Raw genomic sequence first — 16,512 nt, forward strand, 5'->3', positions numbered from 1 at the left:
TTGTTGAGTAGACCCTTTCATCTTTTATCCACGTAGATTGTTCAAGGTTGTATGCACCGTATCCATGGAGGAAACACCAATACTTCCACCTCTTTCACAATCGTTCCTCTTAGTCTTCGATCCATGGTGTGCTTCCTAAGATTATATCATGTCATAGGCGTTTCCTTTGATATCGATGGCGGGTGGTTTGGATTTTGTTCTCTGGCGTCGATCTTAGTTTGTGGCACAAACACACCACCTCCTCTGAATATGCCATGGGATAGAGGAAAAAAATAGGTATTAGACTATGGGTCGAATTGCATTCTGAAATGAACACATTTTATAGGCCGATATGCTTTTGAGTCGATGTGCTTTTTAGACTAGGGATATTTTTTTGGGTCAAAGTTCCTTTTGAAATGGGCACACTTTCTAGGTTAATTTTTGCTTTTTAGACTGAGCATACTTTATGGGTTAACCTATATTCCAAGTTAGGCATACTTCTTGGGTATACCTGCCTTCTAGAATAGGCAACCATTCTGGACTAACTTGCCTTCCAAACTAGACACACTTTCTATGTCGACATGTTTTTTAGACTGAGAATACTTTATGGGCCGACTTACCTTCTAGGTTGGGCATACTTCTTAGGCCCACCTGTCTTCTAGACTGGGCGTACTTTTTGAGTTGATTGGCCTTCTATATTCGCAACATATCATTGATAGTAATTTTTAGATTACACCTTAAGGACAAGTTGTTAGTGCAAGAATTTAGGGGATGTCATTGACTAAATATAGATAACATTAAGTTCAACAATTTTCCATATAAGGAGTGAAGTATAAATGGAGTTGGTTGATATGAACTTTGTTCTTGATTAGATCTTCTCAAACTGGACCATCCACCACTATATTTCTTTTTTATCAATTGAATTTGACTCTCAAGTTGCACCTTGACGATAATGTGATTTTCCAAGATTGGTGGAATGTAATTATTTAAATATGTTAATTAATAAGGCCAAGTTCTATAAGTCCATGATAAGGATACATGATGGTGAGTCATTAGTCTTTAGAAAGATCTAAATAACGAGTAATTGATTTATGTCATTGTTATAAATATGTGATTGGTAAATGTAATTAGCATAAAAATAAATAAATAAATTTTAAAATATTTTAGCATCTTTTATTATAACTCCTTTTTATTCCACTCAACATCAAAATAATTGTTCATAACAGACAATTATAGCTCATTAAATTTTTTTTACTATTAAATTCTTGTTGAAGATATCCAAATTATTTATCACTGGAACCAAACACATGGTTACGATTCTTACGAAGTCGTTGTCTAGTTATGTGGGAAAAAATTTCATCAGCCCCACTCATTTATTCATACTAAAACGATCTAGAATAAAGTTAAATAGTGGAAAAGGGCAACAAATAAATACAACACAAAGAAGGATTATTTCCATTTTCCTCTTGAAGTTGTACTAGAATAGAGGGGAACAACATACATAAGCAAACATAACCAAAAATAGAGGGTTAGATATAAATTATAATGAAAACAAACATAAATTGTTGTTGTTTGTTTGATGCTTATGTGTTTCAATATTGCTTGACTAGAGAAATGATTAAATTGATAAATGTGGCCCTATTCTTGGACAAATGATCCTCCACAAGTATAGCATACCTTTGAAACAACTCATCCATTAAATGATTTCCAAAATGATATTCTAGTATTGACTCAACTGCAGCCCTCATGGCTCTTGAAAACCGTTCCCCTTTTGACATTGTTTCTGATAAATCATGATCACTTTGCAAGTCTTTCCCATCATCCCAATCAACTTCATAAGCTTCATGAGAGTCCACACTGAATGAACCTTCCTTTTTAATCTCCATTTTCAATTCTTCATAACAACATGCATAATAAGGAGCATTGAAAGAATCCACTTTTTCTTCTTTAACAAGACCCTATGTAACAAAAACAAATAGACAAATAGTAGCAAGTTTAGAGTTTAAAAATTATATACCAATGCTATAAAATGTTTTTACATAAACATTTAATGAGATTATCATTATAAAAAATATTAAATTTGTATGCAATTATAATTGTTGGATTTTTAAAAATGCGATTTAACGAGCACATTTTCGTTTGCATGATCATGACCCTTATTTGTTTATTTCTTTTAGAATTGTAAATACTATTTAATAGCCTTCAAATATTTCATTCAATAATAAGTCATTCCAAGATTGTTTCATTTTACAGTAAACAAGTTCTTGTTCCCAACATTATGGTATTAGAGTCCCCACTAGGCCTTATATATTATTAAAAAATATTCATACTTTGAGTGATTTGCAAACACACAAAAAAAAGTGAAAGAAGTTTGGGGTAGCCTGCGATTCCCCGCTTTGATGGTCATTATGATCATTGGGATATGTTGATAGATAATTTTCTCTCCTCCAAAGTGTATTGGAGCTTAAGATAGATTGACTATGCAAAACCACTAGGGATTGTGACAGATGCAAAAACAAAAAGGCTAGATGACTAATCACTACTATAAAATATACCTTTGGTAACACTATATTACTAAAACTATTTTGTCTACCATAGTAATATCTCATTTTTAACATGACTGATTTTTTTTATTTTATTAAAAGACTTTTCATATCGATTCATAATAACAACAGTGATCATATATGAAGGGTTACAGGCATTGAATCCCATCATCACCATTTTTTCATTTTTTCAATTAAAAAAGAGCTCGTCCCTTTACATGTATGGTTAAATAAAAATTAAAAAACTTTAACTAGAGTTGTTTTTAACAACCATGGTAATATGTTCCATATTTCACTACGGTTGGGATTTTCAACCGTTGTGAAATTCTTTCATACAAAACATAACAGGTTTCTTATTTCCTTCATAACACACTAGGGTTCCCTAGTGAACCTGGCGACAGCGATAACAAAATCTTCACAATCTTCATACATTTCTTGGAACGAAAATCATTTCTTAGTCTGTTCCTCCTCTTCGAAGTACGGTACGTTACCTTTTTGTGCTCATTTTTCATTGTTCACTGTTCATTTTTTGGTCTCTCCCCCCCCCCCCCCCCCCCGCACGCCGTGCTTTGGTTTTCTTTTATGTGGTGGGGATTTTTATTTTGTTGCAAACGAATAACTGTGTTTTGGTTTTATTTAGATTTTGTAATGTTTTTCTTGTTATAAAGCTATGTGATATTGACATGTGTCATGTTCTCACGTTGTGATGTTTTTTTGTTAAAGGGCTATGTTTTTTATTTTGGTTTGATGCTATAACTCTATTGGAAATGAATAAAGACATATGGTTATGAATACGCTTTAGGTTTCTGTGTTCCAAATGAAATTATTGGGTTGTTGATTGATGTCATGAATTATAGAGGTTGGTTATGAATATGCTTTAGGTTTTGGTGTTATATTATTGTGATAGATATATTAGTATGCATATAACCATATTAGTATGTTGTGTGTAACATTCACATTAGTCTTTTGATATAAAATTCATAATTTGTTATAGATCGTAGTTGGATGAAAGCTAATAGATTAGGTCTGGTGTATGAGAAACGAGTTCTTGAATTCCTTGAATTTGCGGAACAAAATCTTCTCAGCAATAATGGTCTCTTTTATTGTCCTTGTGTTAATTGTGGGAATATCAAAATACAGTCAAAGTAAGAAATATTACATCATCCATGTTGTGATGGAATATGTTAAAATTATGGCATAGAGATGTGGATAAAAATCGAAATGTGACGTCACAAATGGATGAATTTGATGAAGATATGGATGATAGATTAGAAGATATGATCGGTGATATTGGAGAATCGTCTTTTATGAAAACCCATATTTATGATACTTTATGTAGTGATAAGGATGCGCCTTTATATATGGGGTCCACAAGTTTTACACGATTGTCTGTATTGTTAAAACTGATTAATCTGAAGGCAAAAAAAGGGTGTTTTGATAAAAGTTTCACAAAATTGCTTGATTTGTTGAAACAAATGCTACCAGAAGATAACAATTTGTCAGATCTTTGTTATCAGGCCAAGAAGATATTGTGTTCAGTGGGTTTGGACTTTTGAGTATATCAAATGACATGCATGCTCTAATGAGTGCATATTATACATGAAAGAGTATAAAAATTTGGATAAATGTCCCAGATGTTGTGAGTCGCACTACAAGTTGCAAGACAAAAATGGTGAAGACAATTACAATGTTAGCAAGAAGCTTCCTCCTGCTAAAGTGTTATGGTACTTGCCAATAATTTCAATGTTCAAGAGACTTTTTGATGATACGAATAATGCAAAGAATATTAGAACGCATGCATATGAAAGGAAATATGATGGAAACATTCTCCATGTAGCTGATTCTTTGCAATGGAAGAAAATTGATTCATTGTTTCTAAATTTTGGCCTTGAGCCAAGAAATATTAGGCTTGGAATTGCCATGGATGGAATGAACCCATTTGGTAATCTGAGTACTAACCACTCCATGTGGCTTATTATTCTCACGATATATAACCTATCTCCTTGGTTGTACATGAAGTGTAAATATATGATGTTAGGTATGATGATTTCTGGACAAAAATAACCTGGAAACGATATAGATGTTTATTTAAGTCCATTAATAGAAGATTTAAGACTTTTGTGGGTGGAAGGTGTTGACGTTGATGATGCATATTGATAAGTGACAAATTGTAGTTAAATTTGTGAATAGTTTTGTGGCACTTATAGACTTATTTTGTTGGAATATCGTAAATAAGCCTCAACTTGTATGTAAATATGTACATATTGTATATAGTCGCATTTCCGTGTAAATATTATATTAAGTGATTGTTTTTTTTCTCATTTTTGTAGGTATTCATGCATGGTTAAAGTATTGGAATCAAAGGCAATATAACATGGCTTCAATTGTGCAAGTTTTGGAATAAAGAGATAATAAGGCAAGGAGCTTCTGTCCTGGAAAATTAGTCAGGCGAAGGTGAGGCGAGCAAGGAGAGAATTCCTCACTCTGAGGTCGTTGGGCGAGTTGGAAGAGAGGCTAAGTCACTAGCTTCTAGTAACTTTTCGCGCTGAGTTCGCCGGGCTAATCAGGAGGCGAAAGCAAGTTCACCGGGCGAAACTTCTGTTCGTCGGGCGAATGTAGATATTTTGTTGAGGAAAATGGCATTTCGTCGGGCGAATTTTTCTCTATAGAATTAGTGTAAATAGGGCAAAAACAAAATTTTTAGGGGATTCCATCACATTTTAGGGTGAGACCCCAATTTTGAAGAGAGCGAGGCTCAGAAAACAACAAGGGAGGTTGAATCTTAAAGATTGGAAGTTGGATTCGCGTCGATTGCTGAGACATCAACGTTGGAGCTGGTTCATCTTCTCTCTTCTCCTTGTATGAAACATTTTCTTGTTAGGATTTGGGTGATTTAGCCATAGTTGTATGTATTTCTTTTAAGCTTTGTATTGTGAACTTTGTTTTGATTGAATATAGATGTTAATCTTCTTTCATAACGTGTTTGATTTGTGTTGAGAAATATGTTTCAAAATATTGATCTAAGATTTGTCATCTATCAATAACCAAACTCTAGACATAGATTTGGATGTTGATATTCACTTGGTATCAGATTTTCATGTTGCTTGTTGTTTAATTTTTTGAGACATCACCTGTTAAACAACCGGTATAACCCTACAACGCTGCTCTAGACATAGATTGTGTTGACGAGTGATATGTGATTATACAGATGATTAACTTTGTTCACATGCTTAGATTAGGAGAATGCATATTTGTATAAGTTTTTATTGATCATGGGGTTATTTTTAATCTTTTACTGATTTAGTATCAAGGACATCTTTGCCTATGTTAGATTCTAAGCGCTAGAGATGGCTTTAGATTTTAACATTCACATGAGTATCGATTCTTAATGCTCTGTGTTGTTTAGTTGCATGAAACATCAGTGATGAGACAATAAACTAGAACTCTTGTTGGTGCTTCATACATGAACACTGATGTGAGAGATACATGATGATATTGATGAATGTTTATATTGCGTTTAACTGATTGGTTGAATGTGTATTCTATCGGCGAACGAATCTCAATCCCGAAAAGCGATCTTCTCTCCGATACTTTACTTTTTCATTTTTATATTTTGTAGTTTATACTTGTAAACAACTTGCACACCCAAGCTTAGAAACGTGGAGACTGTTGAATGACATTGATAATGCACTAATCCATGTGGATATGATAAAACCTGAAATACTTCCAAACTAACTTTTGCTTGCTGCTTTAACGCAACAATACATATTTTGGTGAAAAGTGTAAGATGTGTGCAATGTTAGTTTGCACAATCAACGACTTTCCTGCATATGGAAATTTGGATAGATACAGTGCCAAAGGACATAAAGCATGTCCTATATGTGAATCTAATATCTGTTTTCACTTACTTGTGTTTGGAAAAAAGTTTGATTACCTCGGGCATCCAAAATTTCCAAAATCCAATCATCCTTATTGTAGATTGCGGAAGGCTTTTAACGGAGAGCAGGAATTTGAAATCACTCCTAAACCTTTAACTGGAAATGAGGTTTATCAAAGACAAAAATACCTTACGATTGTCTTTGGAAAGAATAAAAAAGTCCTGTTGAGAGAAGTATTTGGAAAAAGAGATCGGTGTTCTTTGGTCTTCCATAATGGTCTAACCTCGATGTAAGATATTGTCTTGATGTGATGCATGCGGAGAAAAATGTGTGTGATAGTTTGATAGGAACACTTCTAAACATTCTAGGAAATACTAAAGATACTAAGAATAGATGTGGTGTGTAGGCTCGTCATGTCACTCTATGGATTGAAACAAGCAAGTCGCTAATGGTTTGAAAAATTAACTACCTTCTGTCATGAACAAGGTTCCTTTCATGCTCATGTTGATCATACACTTTTCATTAAGTCTACTCCTACATCATTCATAACTCTCATTGTTTATGTGGATGATATAATCCTAGCAGGTACCTCCTTAACTATGTATTATGATTTAAAACGTGTATTGGATATCACTTTTCACATAAAAGATCTTGGTAAGTTACATTTTTTTCTTGGTCTTGAAGTAGCACGACCCCTAGATGCTTCCACTCGTTTACGTCAATATGGCAGCTTCACTTTTATTGATGTCACTACATACATACAACTTGTTGGAAGATTACTTTTTCTCACCACTACATGAACTGATATTGTGTTTGCCATACAACAATTATGCCAGTTTATAAGTGTTCCTACTAAGCTTCACTATCATACAACTTTACGTTAATTGTAGTATCTCAAAAGATCACCAGCAAAAGGTATATTCTTGTCACAATCCTTAGATTTGAAAATTCTTGGATTCAGTAATGTTGATTGGGGGATGGTTGTGTTGATAAAAGGCGATATATTGATGGCTATTGTTTCTTTATTTGTCAATTTCTCGTGTCTTGGAAGTCCAAGAAATAAGTCACAGTTGTCTAGAAAACAAAACTCATGGGAATTTAGACAAGTACAAAGAACACTTTGTTGCTAAAGGTTATATGCACAAAAATATGGAATTGACTAAACTAAAGTATTTGAACTTTATGCGAGAATTGAAACGGTTCATATGATTGTTGTGCTTGTTTCATAAGAGGATGAATTATATATCAATTAGATTTAAAATTGACATTGTTTTTGCATAGCTAGATGAATGAGGACATGCTTGTGGAACAACTAGGAGGTTGTAAGAAGAAAGATTGTTTAAATCGTCATTTTAAAAGTTCAATGATGCATGAATTTGATATGTCTAATCTTGGTATTGAAGTACTACAAAGAAGTACTACAAAGAAATGATGAAATTAATATTTTCCATAATAGGAAGTATGCCATGAAGGTTTTGAGGAGATTTTAAATGGAAGAAAGCAACTATGTACATATTCCTATTGTCACAGGTTTCAAAATTCACAAAGAAAAATACGGAGTTAAAGATGATACATCTTTTTTCAAATAAGTGGTAGATAGCCTGGTGTACTTAATAACTACTCGACCTAACTTAATGATTGTGGTGAGTCTCATTAATCGATATATGAGAAAAACCATTGAGCTGCATCTGCGAGCAACAAAATGAGTTTTAAGATATTTAAAGGGAAATACAGACTTTGGAATTTTCTATAAGAAAAGAAGGAGGGTTAATTTGGTAGATTATGTTGGCAGTGTTTCATGGTCGTCTAAAAACCAGCCTATCATTACTTTCTCAACAACTTAAGAAGAGTTGGTTAATTTCTTTTTAATGTTAAATGCTATTTAATAACCACAAGCGTTTTATTAAATAATAAATTATTCCCTAATTTTTTATTTTACCGTAAATAGTTATTATTCCCAATAACAATTACATAGAAAACCAATAACGATATTAAAATTAAGAAATACATTGTGTACCTCTGAAACCATGGTCTTAAGAGCCCGTGCTAAGAGTTCCCACTGATAGTAACAATTGGATGATGTATATTCCATGGATTGCCTACCTAGAAAAGAAAGGACCATGCGTCCCCCATATACCATCTCTTGAGAGCGCGATTTAAGGAAGCATGAAAGGTCATTTTGGAATTGTTGTGAATAAGCTTGTAACACACAATTTGGACTATTCTTTGATATGCAGAGGTTTCCCTTATTCAATCTTCTTCCACCTTTTTCTTCTAATACACCAGGAACCTGCAGATAAGATAATGATTAGGGGATAATAATTATTGGAGACGCCTAACAAAGATTTCTAATTAACCCTAGTAAGAATTATATACCAAAAGAGAAGAAAAAAAACAAAATCGTAGGAATACACTATGAGAAAATAAAAATTTCGTAACACATTTTCACCTCGGCCATAATGTTCACGATGATAAAATATATTCTGTTAGACACTTTTATTTAATTTTCATTTTAAGTCATTTTTTTAACACGGGTTCGAATTCCATCACCAACAGTTTTATTTTTTATTTATTTTAAGCCACTCTTCACCACGGTTGGAATTCCATCCATGATAAAAAGTGGCGCCTTCCTATTTTTTCAAATTTTAAATTAAAAATAAAGTAGCTCCTTCCTAGTTTCATTTTTCCAGATATATAATGCTTTACGTTCCTTCACTTTTAAGACAAACTTCATCTTCTTCCTCCAAACTTTATCTTCCATTTATGAAACTTTATTTCTCCATTAAACCAAACTCGAAAACATAATTTCTTCCATAAACCAAACTTGAAAACATCATTTCTTTTATTAACGAGTTTCAGAACACCGTCATCCATTCTCCAACTTGAACGAGGCAAAGAAATCATGAATTCAAGTTAGCAATGTTAATTGTTGTTGTTATTGTGTCAGGTAAAATGTATAATGTTGTTTTTGTTGTTGTTGAGATTTAATGTTTAAATTTTTTATTGATTTAGTTTTTGTTGTTGTTGCTTTTTTTCTTGTTGTTGTCATAATTGTTGTTGTTGTTGTTGTTGAGATTTAATGTTTAATAATTATATTGATTTAGTTTTTGTTGTTGTTAGATATAATTCAAATTCGGTTTCATTTGCATTTCATTTTGGTATTGCATTTGAGTTTCATTTCACTTGGGTGTTATTATATAAACTCAATGTGAGTTTAATTTGTAACAAAATTCATTTTTTCAATTTTGAGATAAAAGATATTTACACTTTTCTCTCTCTCTCTCTCTCTCTCTCTCTCTCTCTCTCTCTCTCTCTCTCTCTCTCTCTCTCTCTCTCTCTCTCTCTCTCTCTCTCTCTCTCTCTCTCTCTCTCTCTCTCTTATTCTATCTTCATCTTCATCTTCAACCTTGTGCACCAGTAATTGATATCTAGAGCTCCGGCTAGATTTACAGGGAAACACGAGTATACGTGAGGTGTGTGAGATTGATTTTGTTTCTTGAATTCATGTTGAATTTACGATCAAAATCGCAACAAAATCACATTTCTTGATTATGCGGGATTGGCAAACAGGAGTATTAGTGAGATCTGAGTGAATTTACACAGGAACGAAGATGAACGATATAAATGGTAGCTTGAACATAAAGATTCTAGTGTTTGATGGAAAGAACGGGAATCGGTGGATGATTCAGATGCATGTTTATTTTGGTGCTCAAGATGTTCTTGATCTCGTCAATAACGATCGATTACACACCAGTTAAAGTGGATGCAACGAAAGTGTAGAGAAACACACAAAGAGAACTGATGAAGAAGGATCAAAGAACTGAAGATGAATATGAATTAAGGGATGACGCTAGATATAATTTAAATTCAATTTCATTTGCATTTCATTTTTGTTTTGCATTTAAGTTTCATTTCACTTGGTGTTAGTATATAAATCCAATGTGAGATTAATTTGTAACATAATTCTTTCTTTCTTTCTTTCTTTTTAATGTTGAGATAAAAGTTAGTTACACTATTTTCTCTCTCTTCTCTCATCTTGATTTTCATCTTAAACCTTGTGCACCAAGAGTTGTTATTGTTGTTGTTGAGATTTAATATTTAACAATTCTATTGATTTTGTTTTTTGTTGATGTTGTTGTTGTTGTTGAGATTTAATGTTTAACAATTATATTGATTTTGTTTTGTTGGGGTTATTGCTCTTGTTGTACTTGTTCTTGTTGCTCTTGTGCTTTTTCTTGTTCTTATTGATGTTTTAGAAATATTTAATATTCTATATTGGGATGGAAGTTCTCAATGTATTCAGCCAAAACATGTGAAAAAAAAATGAAAAATTGACTTTTTATCACGGTTATAATTTTCAACCGTGGTACCAAATGGTATGAGTATATTTCACTACGGTTTAAATATTCAACCGTGGCGAAATGTAACGCGTTATCTAATTTTTCACTAAAAACCTTAGGTCGTGGTAGAAATAACCGCACTTATTACCATATCTCTCAATTCCCATTACCACTAACCAACATCCGTGGGATTATTGTTGCATCCGTGGTTATAGATACTTTTTATATGGTAATGAATGTTTTACACTAAATTTTCACAGAACTCAATATCAAAAAACCTTAGGTAAAACACAATGTTTTGTCCAAAAGATAAAATACCATCATTGTAATTTACATGACGAGACGAAACCCATAAAATTAACGATTTATGGATCAGGACTGTTTTTACGGTAAAAGTTTTTGGGACTATTCCTATGGTTGTTCTCATCACTATATAATCAAATTCTTGTATTTCAGTTCTCTTTGAGAAGTCTGTCTGAAATTGTCCAAACTATTTAAACCGAAAAACTTATTTAATTAAATTGTTTGTAAAAACTTATTTTCTTGTTTTTCAAAACAAGAAAGTTAACTAAAACAGATAATACACATTTTAAAAAATAGTTTTTCAAAATATTTTCATTAAAATGATTTAAAAAAAAACAACAAACGCCCTATAATTCCTATAAGTTTACAAATATCAATAAGTATGTGTTAATATACAAAATAAAACTTTTTTTTAACTTACCATGATGTTTCTCATCGTGAGAATTTTTTTTTTAAAAATGAAATAATTAGGATATATATATATATATATATATATATATATATATATATATATATATATATATATATATATATATATATATATATATATATATATATATATATATATAGGGTCACCAAGACTTTAGAAAACATACCCGAGAAAGCCAATGAATGCTTGAAGAAGAGTGAACAAAGTGGATTGACTTAGTTGGAAAGAGTCTACCATAGAAAGTTCCCGGTACAGCAGAAACAAAACACTTAGAACCAAAGTATCCATTATTTTTACTATCATTTCCATTTTGCTGGTTAATTTTTTTGTGAAAAGATGGCAAAGAAGCAAAGACATTGTTGAAGTCATTGGTGAAAAGGTCATTCATATACAACATTAGTTCCTCCGGTGCTGGTCGAGCCAACATGTTTGAAGCCGCATTTATAGCTTCAACTATTTCCGACATCACCTTAAAGACATTAGGTCCTGATGAACATCCTAAATCAGCAATTCCCATATTTATCAGTGGGGATCTTGTTGAGCATAGAATTTCCATAATAGCTTTCTCTGTTGCTTCTTTTGTCAAGGATAATATCTTCCTCTACAAATTAATTTTATTTACAAATAATAAACAAGTGTTTTTAATAATTATAAACACTATTGTTACATAGAAGTGTGATCAATCAATATTACCTGGATGAAGGAGTTGGTGGCATAGCTAGTTTCGCCGGCTCCTTTGTTCATGTGAAGTGTTTCAACAGTTTCCATTTTTTCTGTTTGAGGTGATGAATGTTTCTTTCAATTAGGGAAACTATAATAACTTAAGCAAATGAAGAGAACGTGGTGTGTGTATAAATAGAACAATAGCCACCATAACCAATAATAACAACCACCACATGATGACGTAAAAATGCATGCGTGTATAAATGGACCAATAATTGGAACCACATATAGAATGATGAGGTATAGTTCACTCATGCAAGGAATTGGTCCCTAGATAGCTACGAATAACAAAAGAATCTCTAACAAATATTATTAATAAAATATTTTTTCTGATCATTACTAAGCATATCTTCTTGTCGGGCTTTCCCGCGCTCCTTTGTAATCGGGTTGGAGAACCCTTAGTTCTCCGCAGTGGCGGAAGGAGAGTATTTTGAGGGGTTCAATTGAACCCCTGGATTTAAAATAAATGCACCAATATCCCTATATAATTTAGGAAAATGCTAATGGTTAAGAAAACATAAAAACAAGAAAGGCAAGAATAAATCTCAACCATTCATTATCACCACCATCCCATGATTCCTATTAAAAAGGAAACTAAATTAAAAATAAATTAAAAGTTTCCCTATAATATAATGACATGTGTTCATTCTTGCATTTCTTCTCCAAATTCCTTCGTACTAAATAGCATTACTCTATCATTTATATTTTGAACCCCTTAGAAATTTTTTTTGCACCCTTGACCCAAGTGGCCCAAACTTATTTTCTTTCCCTTATTTTCATATTTTTTTCTTCTCTCTAACTCTAAGCATTCTCTGGGTTTTTGACGAAAAACACAAACTTTCTTCCAATCTCCACCGCAGATTACAGTTACGGCGGCACCACTACCGTTCCCAGCCGTCATCCATTGTCATCCTCTTCACCACCTTCTTTTCGTTCACAAAATTATAAAATAAAGAAACACTGAAAAATTGATTTTGGAGCAACTTCTCCATTTTTGGCCTCCTCTGCATTTCTCCATTCAAGAAACAATTAATCAAGCAACTAGTACTGATTTTGTAGCCTTCAACATCAATAAAACAACCATTAAGGTAATCAATTTCAAAAATTGAATTTAGGGTTTTGTGAATATTTTTTCCCTTTTCTGAATGTGAATATTTCTCCCCTAATTCTGTAAACTATTTATGGGATTGATATGACATAGTTTATTGCATAGAAGTTAGAATTAAAAGTTGCTTATGCCTTATAATTCATGGAACACGTTCATAAAATTTGTTCAATTCTGTAAATTGCTTATGCCTTAGAATTCATGGTACAGTACAGTATCACAACTTTGAATTAGAAATAACTATAACTTAGAGTTTAAGATTTTATGGTTATTAGTTTATATGGTAGTGTGTTGTAACTTATAAATTCAATATGAGTGACTTATGGTCCTTAAAAAAAATCATCCTGTTATGACTTACAAGTCACAAGTCTTTTGTTATGTGTAGATATTGCATATGTATATTATTCCTATTAATCTTCTATTTAAAAATTTATGAATATATTGTTGTTGTTATAGGATATTGTGGAGAAATTTTTTAAACGAAAATTACCATCGGATGAACAATATGTTCTATTTCTCAACAACAACATATTGAATTTAACTTGGAAGAGTAACCGTCAGATCCTGGAAAGCGGCCTAAAATGTCAGCATATCATCCAAATGATAAAGAGATAATACGCAAAACATATTTACAAAGAGGACCATGCCAACCTACTCAACATAATTTTCCCCAAAGAAAAATAGGAAATTTAATGAGAAGATTTTGTCCCTCTTGGTTCAATGGGTTTGGAAATTGGTTAGAGTATAGTATAGAAAAAGATGTTGCATTTTGTTTATGTTGTTATCTTTTTAGACCCGATTTTGGAAAGTAATCTGGCGGGGATACATTTGTAACAGAGGGATTCACAAGTTGGAATAAAAAAAGTAATCTCGCATTACATGTTGGAGCCCCTAATTGTGCTCATAACATTGCTTGGAAAAAATGTCAAGATTTGATGAATCAAAATCAACATATTGAAGTTGTGATATCTAAACAATCTGAACAAACTCGCGACTTGTATCGAAGGCGGTTGACGGCTTCACTTGATTGTCTTCGTTATCTATTGAAACAAGGATTAGCTTTTCGTGGTCATGGTGAATCAATAGAATCTTCTAATCAAGGTAACTTCCTTGAAATGCTTAGATGGTATGCTGACAAAAAAAAGAAAGTGAGGCGAGTTGTATTGGAAAATGCTCCTGAGAATCTAAAATTGAATTCTCCAACAATTCAAAAATATATTATTCATGTTGCTTCTTTGGAAAGTAAGAAAGCTATTATTAATGACCTTGGAGATGAATTGTTTTCTATTCTTGTTGATGAGTCCAAGGATATATCTGATAAGGAGGAAATGGCTAATATTTTACGATATGTTAACAAGTATGGAAGTATTGTTGAAAGGTTTTTAGGTATTGCTCATGTTAAACCTACAACATCCTTATCACTGAAATCGTCCATAAATGATATATTGGGCAAAAATGGACTTACTACTTCAAGAATTCGGGGACAAGGTTATGATGGTGCAAGCAACATGCAAGGAGAGTTTTCTGGTCTTAAAAGTTTGATATTAAGGGAAAGTCCGTGTGCATTTTATGTACACTATTTTGCTCATCAATTATAACTTACTTTAGTTGCTATTGCTAAATATCACCTTCAAGTTTGCTCTCTTTTTAGCTTAATATCCTCTATAATAAATGTTGTTGGTGGATCATGCAAACGCAATGACATGCTTCTTGAAAGATAGATGATCAAAGTTAGGGATGCATTGGAAAATGGAGAAATTGTTAGTGGAAAAGGTTTGAATCAAGAAACTAGTCTTAAGCGACCTGCTGATACTCGTTGGAGCTCTCACTTTACAACTTTGGTGAATTTGATATTGATATATAGTTCTGTAATTGATATTCTTCAAATGTTGAAAGAAGATGTATCCGCTAAAGATGCACGAGGGGAAGCAAATGGTCTTTTAATTTTAATGAATAGTTTTGATCTTGCACTCACATTGCATTTGATGAAAAATGTCTTAGGTATTTCAAATGAATTATCACAAGCATTGCAAAAGAAAGATCAAGACATCGTCAATGCTATGAACTTGGTTAACATCACAAAGAAACGACTACAAACTTTAAGAGATGATGGATGGGAACCTTTATTGGAGGAGGTACGTTTATTTTGCATTAAGCACGAGATTTACATTCCAAATATGGATGATATATTCCTCGTGGAAAATCAAAGCGTGGAGGTAGTGCTCAATCTATCACAATAAGAAATCATTATCGCATTGAATTATTCTATACTATTGTGGACATGCAATTTCAAGAACTTAACAATCGTTTTAATGAGACAAATAGTGGATTACTCATTTGTATGGCTTGTTTGTGTCCAAGCAACTTGTTCTCCTCTTTTAATGAGGCAAAGTTGATTGAATTTGCGAAGTTTTATCCAAGTGAATTTTGTTACACTAGTTTGGTTATGCTTGATAATCAACTTGAGACTTACATCATCGATATGCGTGGGAGTGTTGAATTTGAATCTTTGAAGGAATAAGTGATCTTTAAAAAAAATTGGTTGAAAGTAAAAGACACATTGTTTATCCATTAGTGTATAAGCTTTTGAAGTTAGCAATGATTTTGCCGGTTGCCACAACAACCGTTGAACGGTCCTTTTCTGATATGAAGATTTTGAAGACTAGATTGCGGAATCGAATAGGTGATGAATGGATGAATGATTGTCTTGTTACTTTTATTGAGAAAGATATGTTCAACAAACTAGATAATGAGTTGATTATTCAACGATTTCATAACATGAGACCATGTAGAGGACAATTATAAAGTGTAGATGATAATTATTGAGTATGTGTATTTTTTTTAGTACAATATAATTTTTTGAATATATATTATTATAATTATTAATTAATGTTCAACTGTTTGCACCCCTGGACCAGGTTCCTGGCTCCGCCACTGGTTCTCCGTTTTATAATATTTCTTGATTAAAAAAAAAACTAAGCATATCTTCTTGTCTATCTAGCTAAACCAACCAACTGAGTAACAAATATAAGAAATATTTGCATAGATACAAATTAAATTGTTAGTGTTAGAAATAATAAATAAGAAGAGAAAAACTTTTAAATTTATTTAAAATTTATTTTTTATAATTGGATTCATGAGATGGTTGCAAATTTATAATTGGTAGTAGAGAGAAAATTTTATTGTTATTTTTTAATTAATAAAAAATTCA

General features: G+C 32.3%; 2 protein-coding genes across 2 annotated transcripts; one reads left to right on the forward strand and one right to left on the reverse strand.

The window, feature by feature from the left end:
- Nucleotides 1–1,491: 1,491 nt before the first annotated feature.
- LOC131596619 (probable jasmonic acid carboxyl methyltransferase 2) lies at nucleotides 1,492–12,317 on the reverse strand. Its single transcript, XM_058869338.1, has 4 exons — nucleotides 12,167–12,317; nucleotides 11,640–12,074; nucleotides 8,418–8,690; nucleotides 1,492–1,937 (listed from the first exon to the last, which is right to left on the reverse strand). The coding sequence occupies exons 1-4, from the start codon at nucleotides 12,239–12,241 to the stop codon at nucleotides 1,572–1,574; spliced, it is 1,149 nt and encodes a 382-aa protein (XP_058725321.1). The 5' UTR covers nucleotides 12,242–12,317; the 3' UTR covers nucleotides 1,492–1,571.
- Nucleotides 12,318–12,942: 625 nt separating this feature from the next.
- Nucleotides 12,943–16,389, forward strand: LOC131596620 (uncharacterized). The gene is made up of 2 exons (XM_058869339.1): nucleotides 12,943–13,284; nucleotides 13,758–16,389. The coding sequence occupies exon 2, from the start codon at nucleotides 14,237–14,239 to the stop codon at nucleotides 14,897–14,899; it is 663 nt and encodes a 220-aa protein (XP_058725322.1). The 5' UTR covers nucleotides 12,943–13,284; nucleotides 13,758–14,236; the 3' UTR covers nucleotides 14,900–16,389.
- Nucleotides 16,390–16,512: the final 123 nt, after the last annotated feature.

The sequence above is a fragment of the Vicia villosa genome, linkage group LG4 (assembly GCF_029867415.1).
Source record: "Vicia villosa cultivar HV-30 ecotype Madison, WI linkage group LG4, Vvil1.0, whole genome shotgun sequence".
In the NCBI taxonomy this organism is placed as follows: Eukaryota; Viridiplantae; Streptophyta; class Magnoliopsida; order Fabales; family Fabaceae; genus Vicia; species Vicia villosa.

What these genes read in the sequence shown, in the direction of transcription:
- LOC131596619 (XM_058869338.1), bottom strand. Translation starts at nt 12,241, where the DNA reads ATGGAAACTGTTGAAACACTTCACATGAACAAAGGAGCCGGCGAAACT. An exon ending in GCATTCATTGGCTTTCTCGG is followed by an intron (nt 8,691 to 11,639) that starts GTATGTTTTCTA and finishes TCTTATCTGCAG; the next exon opens with GTTCCTGGTGTATTAGAAGA. An exon ending in TTAAGACCATGGTTTCAGAG is followed by an intron (nt 1,938 to 8,417) that starts GTACACAATGTA and finishes TTTGTTACATAG; the next exon opens with GGTCTTGTTAAAGAAGAAAA.
- LOC131596620 (XM_058869339.1), top strand. Translation starts at nt 14,237, where the DNA reads ATGAATCAAAATCAACATATTGAAGTTGTGATATCTAAACAATCTGAA.